Here is an 8,843-nt window from a genome sequence, read left to right as displayed (position 1 = left end):
AGAAGAGGACAACACACCAGCTCTTCCAGCTCCAGGCAGATAATATCAACCGTATGGTAAGAAATGTGAGTCCAGACCAAATAGAGGAACAGTAATGACCACAAGCTTCACCTGCACAAGAGGTGTCGTCATACCAACAACAACAATGCAAGTGATAACCAAGAGGATGTCAGATAACCTCACGGGATGCAAGTCTCTCAGATCTTTTAACCTCTGTCATGGGAGGAATCATGACAGTACACCCAGGACCCACCTTATCCGGATGAGCCCTGTGAAAGGCTCTGGCAAGGTGACAAGCATTGACGTCGGCCACTGGAACCCACATTCTCTGCTCTGGATCGTAACCCTTCCAGTAAATGAGATATTGGAGGGATCTGTGGAGAATTCATTAGTTCACTATCCTGGAGATCTGAAATTCAAGATTACCCTCCACCATGACAGGAGCGGGAGGCAAGGAGGATGGTTTGGCAAGTTCTACGTATCTCTTCAGCAATGATTTGCGGAAAACATTATGAGTTTTTAAAGCCTGCGGAAGTTCAAGATGAAAGGCTACCAGGTTAATAATGGCAGAGATCTTCTATGCACCAATAAACCTTGGACCCAACTTCCAAGAAGGTACCTTCAACTTAATGTTACTTGTCCGGACCACTCATACGTCTCTTATCAGCAATACATTTATACTTGTTGCCCATCTATTTTAAATTATTTAGAATTTTTCCGCCAAATAGTGACAAACTGCTGATGGAACCCATATTCCCCCAAAAATGGCGACTTATCAGTGGACTCCTGCCTATGGTTATTTATGGCAAACTCGGCCAAAGACAAAAATGAAGACCACTCCTCCTGATTCTCCGAGACAAAGCATCTCAAATAAGTTTCCAGATTCTGGTTAGTGTGCTCAGTCTGTCCGTTTGACTGAGGATGAAAGGCCGAAGAGAAGGACAATTGTACTTCCAGGTGAGTACAGAAGGCCTTCCAGAATCTTAAAACAAACTGAGTCCCCCTATCAGACACCACATCAGAGGGAATACTATGTAGCTTCACAATGTTATCGATAAACACTTGTGCGAGAGTTTTAGCATTAGGTAGACCTGATAATGCTATAAAGTGCGACATCTACATCAACAACCACCAGAATCACAGTTTTTACTGAGGAATTCGGCAAATCTGTGATAAAGTCCATAGACAAATGAGTCCAAGTTCGGGACGGGATGGACAACGGAAGTAGAGATCCAGAAGGCCAAGTATGTGTCACCTTAGCATGTGCACAAGTACCACAAGCTGACACATAACCTTCAACACATTTACACAACCCCGGCCACCAGAGAAATTAGATTGACAGTGGATCTTCTCCAAGGGTGTCCTGTGAGAACCACACAGTGATGTTCCTTGAACACCTTGTGCCGCGATTCAGCAGGAACAAACAACTTCCCCGGAGGACAGGAATATGGTGCATCTACCTGGGCCTCCAATACTTCTGTCTCAAGGTTGGGATAAAGGGAGGATATTACTACCCCTTCAGCCAATATCGGAGCAGGATCTTCCAAACCCCCCCCCCCCCCCCAAGGAAAGCTATGCGACAAAGCATCCAGATTTTTGTGATCGGTAATTTATCGTAATGGGATGAATCGATCCTTTCAACCAATAATGCCATTCCTCAAAAGCCAACTTAATGGGCATCAACTCTCTATTACCTACATCATAATTTTTCTCAGCAGCAGAGAGCTTCTTTAAGAAGAAAGCACATGGGTGACATTTACTAGGTGAAGGACCCTGCGAAAAGACTGCTCCTACCCCTACCTCTGATGTCTGATGCATCAACTTCCACAATGAAAGGCTGTACCATCAGGTTGCATCAGTATAGGAGCAGAAGCAAAACATTCCTTCACAGCTGAAAAGGCTTGTAATGCCTCATCAGACCAGACTGAGACATCCAAACCTTTCCTAGTCATGTCTGTTAAAGGTTTAACAATCGTCGAGTAGTTCAAAATAAATTTACGGTAGCAGTTGGGGAACCCCATAAATTGCATAAGCGCTTTCAGATTTTCAGGTCGATCCCAGTCCAACACTGCACAGACCTTTTCAGGATCCATATGAAAACCTGAAGATGAGAGTAGGTAACCTAGGAATTGCACTTCCAGAACTGCAAATACAATTAGAATAAATCAGAATATCATCCAGATACAACACAACAAACCTGCCCACCAGATGATGAAAGATGTACTGATGAAATGTTGAAAAACCACAGGAGCATTGGTTAACCCAAAAGGCATGATCATAATTTCAAAGTGACCCTCAGGGGGTATTAAAGGCCGTCTTACATTTGTCACCCTCCTTGATCCTTATCAGATTATATATATCAAGGGGCGAAAAATAACTGGATCGCACATCCACATGCTATGCTTTGATCGAATTAAACTTGCCTCTCAGCCCAATATTAAGTGTACAACCCCCTATACTGCATGCTGTACAAGAGGCATTAGTGTACATTTCTATTAAAAGACATAAGCCCACTCACCACATCAAGGTTGCCTCTTAGAGTGGGACCTACTCTGACAAATAGGCGCAGCATAGCTCTATGCCCTAGTAGGTAGCAGGACCAAGGAGCCAACCAGCAACCCTGCTATCTGACAATGCCTCCCACTGGGTCCCACCGATCCACCAGCACAGCGCCACAAAAACAAAGGCCACCACGCAGTACTGCACCAACTTATCAGATTATATGCCCCCCTCAAATCCAACTTTGAGAACACTTTGGCACCGAAAATCTGATTTAACAAATCTGGGGTCAAAGGAAGGGGATAACGATCACAGACATTAATGCGATTAAGCTCACCAAACATGGCCTAAGAGTTCCGTCCTTTTTTTTTTTTTTTTTTAACTTTCTTTATTATATTTCAAATCTTAACAACAATAAAATAGAAGCATACAGATCTTAACATTTTTTTTCTAAACAAAAATAACCTCTTATCCTTCTTCTTAATAAAGAAGAACCCTGCATCCACTGGGGATTTGGATGGTCTAATATGACCTTTAACCAAACTCTCAGTGATATTTTCTCGCATGGCTGCTCTTTCGGGTTCAGAAAGATTATACTACCGAGACTTGGGAAACCTAGCTACAGGAACAAGGTTGACAGGGCAATCATCCCCCGATGTGGAGGTACGTTAACTCCTGGTTTCTCCTTTCAGAGAAAAATCAGAAATAAACAAATGTATAACTTTAGTGGCTACTAGTGTTGAGCGAGCATGCTGTTCGGCTCAAGCATTGCTATGCTCGGCAGATCTGAGTGCTCGGCCGAATAACTTCGGGAGCTCGAGTACAATTTAATACAATGGAAGTCAATGGGAGAACCCCAGGCACCCCCTGCTCGGAAGAGAAGAGGGTGTCTGGTTCATAAAAAAAGGTTAGAAATTGCTTATTGTTTTAATTCAATTTTACCTTTCATATGAAAAGATAATATAACCATTAATAATACATGGCTATAGAAGTTAATAAATTGAAATAACTAGCTTGTTGTGAGATAATTCCTTTCATCATCATGTATTAAAACACAACTTCAGATTTGATAATACAGGCGTGTAGCATATAAGATTTCTATAAAAACACATGATGCTACAATTGTAACAAGAAACTGTAAATGGTAACACCCAGTCTGAGTATAAAATCCACAGAAGACTGTGAATCCTCCAGAAGACAGCAGTTGAGCGGAATCTTCCGAAAAATTCACAACTTCTTCCACCTTGCTTTGTAAGAAGAACCATCATGTCTCATCATTCCACCGTCCCCTCTTCTGGATACAAGCACTTCAGCTCTTGTTCTGTAGCTTTACCTAAACATTCCAGTTCTCACAGAATCTTATCCAATCCTTCTAAACACATAGGACACGGACACAAGTCTCATAATTGCTTTAGCAGCTCAAGTGCACATAATATTGGATCCAAGGGACATAAGATCTCTGTAGGAGGTCACAAAAGTGGACATGGATCTGGATTTGGAGGTATTGGTGGTGGTTATGGAGGACAATCCGGTTGTGGAGGTATTACCCCTGTTACCATGAATGAAGGTCTTCTTGCTCCTCTTAACCTGGAAATTGACACTAGCATCCAGAGAGTGAGAAATGAAGAGAAGAACCAAATTAAAGGCCTCAACAATAAGTTTGCTTCATTTATTGACAAGGTAAGATTTGTGTGAAACTGACAATTTCTGATATTCTATGTTTTTAATAGAGAAAGAACTTCCGAATTTAAATTTCTAAAAAGGAAAAGTAATTTATTTAACTTAATTTTTCCGCTACACTAACTCAATTTAATGTAGGAGTATCATTTTTCCAAATAGAAATAGAAAGCCTCATTAAGATCCTACACAATGATATATTGTATTACAATTATCTATTAAAAAAATGTAAGTAATAACAATGTTAATATTAGTTACTAAATGGTTCTATAATTAATTTCTTATAATTTTGGACTTTTTAGGTGAGATTTTTGGAGCAGCAGAATAAGATGCTAGAGACTAAATGGGCTTTTCTGCAAGAACAAAGAACAGCCCAGTACCAGATTGAACCCTTGTTTGAATCTTTTATCAACAACCTAAGAAGCCAACTAGAAAACCTGGAATGTGAGAGGGCTCGTCTAGATGCAGAGAGAAACAACATGGAAAGAACTGTTGAAGATCTAAGAAGAAGGTATTGATTGTCCAAATTCTGAAACTTAATTTTTCCCAACATTAAAAGAGTTGTCCCAGAATGGCAACTTCTCATTAATCCACAGGATAGGTGATAAGTGCCTTAATGTGGGGGTATACTGGGAGCCCCATCAATTACAAGTATGGGATCCCATGTTTCCTGGATGAACAGAGCAGCAGTTGAGCATGCACTCTGTTTCTCCATTCAAAGTCTATTGGAATGCTGAAGATAGCAGAGTACAGCACTTGTGTATTGTCGTCATTCCTATAGCGTTTAAATGGATTTAGGGGGTACTATCTCTCCTTGCAGAGAGCGCCTTAATCAGCATGATGATATTTATAAGCCATACATGCTCCTCTGGACTTCTGGGAAGAAATGGATGCAAATGAGCTCTTAGCAAACTCTGCCTCTAATGCCACCAGATGTAAAGCAGCTATCCTATAAGTCAATGTTCGACCCTTAAAATAGGCCTTGAGACATGACTTGGATATTAAATAAGCCAGCACCTCATCTGCAAACAGCTGTTTTGGGCTGATTGCCCCTCATCAGTGCAGAGCAGAGAGCACTGGCTTAACCAGGTGAGAGGCCTAAGTCAAGATTGGGGGCTACTAGACAAAATATGATTTAATATAATATGATTTAAGACCATATTGATGTGTACATTTCTGAGAATGTTAACCAACAAGTGCTAGAATGTTTTGTTGTATAATGATGAAAGTTCAGAAAATTGTCTGTTGCATTTCAGTATGAATGCATAAGTATGTGTGCATACAGAGATAGCCGTCAATCACTGATAGGGCCACCCAATGGACTCCCAAGCATAGACTGAGTAGAGATTAAAATAAATAAAATAAGTGAAAAGGAATCTTTTAAAAATGTATATCAATCTCCTGTATTTATTCCTCCTGTATAATATGGTGTGGGCAGATCAGACACTACGTTCAACATCACAGGCTCCCTTTAAATGATTTATGGACTATGAGCCTCCAGGTTATACAGAATACAAAATGTTCCTTTCATTAACCAACTTTTTTAATTATAGGTAAAATGGTTACAAATAGTTATTTTGATAAAGAGAGAATTAAATTGAATTTCCCAGGCCCTAATGCAAAACAGTGAGAAGGCCTTCCTAGTTATGTTTCAGACGGCCTTTTGGTACCCTCATACACCAGGACGGTCGAACCACTACCTCTGCACTTCCTATAGCTAGGTTCCTGTGGATAAAAATTACTGCAGAGATAGAAAAGTTTAAAAAATAAGCAAAAACCAAAGTCACAAACAACACATTAACCAGAAACATCTTTCTTACAGCTATGAAGAAGAGGTGAACATGCGCACAGCGGCTGAGAATCAGTTTGTTAGTATAAAGAGAGTGAGTATGAAAATTATATAATAGATATTATACCAAAAAGCCAGTGGCGTACCTAAAATGGAGACAGATTATACAACTGATTTGGGGCCTTGCGCTGAACTCCTTCTCTTCCCAACGAGAAAACACAGTATTTTCATACAGCCTTCACTATGGGGAGCCTTAAAGAGATTATTGCAGCTTTTATTGTAGTCATACTAACTGCATACATTCCTATGCTGTGAGCTCCCCCTTGAGGTGGCTTCAGGCACCCAGCATTCCAGCTGTCTAGTGTAAATACACTGAGAAAATGGTGTTCAGAATAAGTGCCATATTTTTAACCACCTGTTTCACTTTTTCCAAAGTGGGTCAGGTGGTGATTGACTTTTTTTATTACAATTCTTTAGAACAAAAATTTCTTACCTGTAATAAAAAAACATAAATCTGGGGTGTTTCTGGGGAGTGATTAACACGCACTTTGCTTTCTAGTAATCTTAGGTCCATACTAAGTTTTGCTATAGGGCCCTGTGAGATCTATGTGAGCCCCTGCCTAAAACCGTTGATATTAACCATTAATCTTAACAGACCATAAAAATGTTGATAATATGTGTTTATATTATACATTAATTGTATTGTATCTGTTTAGGATGTTGATGCTGCCTTCATGAACAAAGCTGAACTTCAAGCCAGGGCTGACTCCCTCACTGATGAAATTAACTTCCTAAGAACTCTATATGATGCGGTAATTATGCTATGTTCATTTCATTTTTAATAAATACTGTATCCATTAAGCCATACAAATATATTTGATTTCAAATTGGTTTTACAGGAGATCAGTCAGCTCCAGGCTCAGATCTCAGACACTTCTGTAGTTGTATCCATGGACAATAGCCGAGACCTGGACCTGAACAGCATCATCTCTGAAGTCAGAGCTCAGTATGAGGAGATTGCTAACAGAAGCAGAGCTGAGGCTGAGGCCATGTACCAGTCACGGGTGAGGGTAAAACATGGGAACTTAATATTTGCCGTGATCAACAGTATTTTTTAAATACTTGATTATTTTTTGTGGTGTCTCTAGTTTAATGAGCTCAGTATGGCAGCTGGAAGAAATGGAAATGATCTGCAAAACAGCAGAAATGAGATCAGTGGACTCAATCAAACAATCCAGAAACTTAAAGGAGAGATTGAATGTGCAAAATCCCAGGTAAGCAGAATAAAGATCAATGACTGATCAACATTTTTCCAAAGGTAACAACAATAGTAATTTCTAATACAATTATAGCGTGCTGCGCTGGAAGATGCCATCAATGAAGCTGAGGAACGTGGTGAAGCTGCTGTTCGTGATGCCAAGAGTAAACTGGCTGAACTGGAGGCTGCTCTACAGAAGACCAAGCAGGACATGGCTCGCCAACTGAGAGAATACCAGGAACTGATGAATGTCAAACTGGCTCTGGATATTGAGATTGCCACCTATAAGAAAATGCTGGAGGGAGAGGAATGCAAGTGAGTACAACCTCCTGGAGACATAACCATGACCAATGTATACAAAACCAAATAATATGAAAGCTTTTTCTAATCAAGTACCAAACCAAGTGTCTTCAGCCAGACATACTATAATCACATTTCTAGAGGTTCATTTATCTTTAGCCTACTAAGGCCTCTTTCACACTTGCGTTGTCCGGATCCGGCTTGTACTTCACTTGCCGGAATTACACGCCGGATCCGGAAAAACACAAGTGTACTGAAAGCATTTGAAGACGGATCCGTCTTCAAAATGCTTTCAGTGTTACTATGGCAGCCAGGACGCTATTAAAGTCCTGGTTGCCATAGTCGGAGCGGGGAGCGGGGGAGCGGTATACTTACCATCCGTGCGGCTCCCGGGGCTCTCCAAAGTGACGTCAGAGCGCCCCATGCGCATGGATGACGTGCCATGCCATCACGTCATCCATGCGCCTGGGGCGCCCTGACGTCACTCTGGAGCGCCCCGGGAGCCGCCCGGACGGTAAGTATGCTGCTCCCCGCTACACTTTACCATGGCTGCCAGGACTTTAGCGTCCCGGCAGCCATGGTAACCACTCTAAAAAAGCTAAACGTCGTAAACAACGTTTAGCTTAAGGCCGGATCCGGATCAATGCCTTTCAATAGGCATTCATTCCGGATCCGGCCTTGCGGCAAGTCTTCAGTTTTTTGGGCCGGAGCAAAAAGCGCAGCATGCTGCAGTATTTTCTCCGGCCAAAAACGTTCCGTTCCGGAACTGAAGACATCCTGATGCATCCTGAATGGATTTCTCTCCATTCAGAATGCATTAGGATAATCCTGATCAGGATTCTTCCGGCATAGAGCCCCGACGACGGAACTCTATGCCGGAAGACAATAACGCAGGTGTGAAAGAGCCCTAAAATGGCTACAACTGCTAGTCAAAATACTCAAAATAACAAGTTTCACCTCTGCCTTTTAAAGTGTTCTCTTTTACATGGACAAGTCTGGTCCTTTTTCAAACAGGGTGAAATAAAAAGAATGTCATAAGCCGTCCAAATATTAAAAAAACAACGTATTGAATCACACTAGACACATTACTAGAAGAAATGGATTTGTAAGAGAGTAAAAAGTCAAGAACACTCACAGTATACAACACAAAATAATCATTATAATGTTGTTTTTCAGGATCGCCGGTGGCAGGTCTGTGAATATTTGTAAGTATACGCATTGTGTTTGCCACATTTACATAATTCGCGCTACAGACACTTCCTTACCTTTCCTTTTGGATGATCATACTGTATGCTCTGCCAGGAGATGTCTATACTGACT

At 41.1% G+C, this 8,843-nt stretch overlaps 1 protein-coding gene across 1 annotated transcript; it reads left to right on the top strand.

The window, feature by feature from the left end:
* The first annotated feature begins 3,765 nt into the window (after positions 1 to 3,765).
* On the top strand, positions 3,766 to 7,542 carry LOC122930443 (keratin, type II cytoskeletal cochleal-like). Its single transcript, XM_044283855.1, has 7 exons — positions 3,766 to 4,179; positions 4,479 to 4,687; positions 5,999 to 6,059; positions 6,682 to 6,777; positions 6,865 to 7,029; positions 7,114 to 7,239; positions 7,318 to 7,542. The coding sequence occupies exons 1-7, from the start codon at positions 3,766 to 3,768 to the stop codon at positions 7,540 to 7,542; spliced, it is 1,296 nt and encodes a 431-aa protein (XP_044139790.1).
* Positions 7,543 to 8,843: the final 1,301 nt, after the last annotated feature.

Source organism: Bufo gargarizans, chromosome 3 (assembly GCF_014858855.1).
Source record: "Bufo gargarizans isolate SCDJY-AF-19 chromosome 3, ASM1485885v1, whole genome shotgun sequence".
Taxonomy (NCBI): Eukaryota; Metazoa; Chordata; class Amphibia; order Anura; family Bufonidae; genus Bufo; species Bufo gargarizans.
Note: the sequence above shows the minus strand (reverse complement) of the source record. Positions and strands in the feature narration are given on the sequence as shown.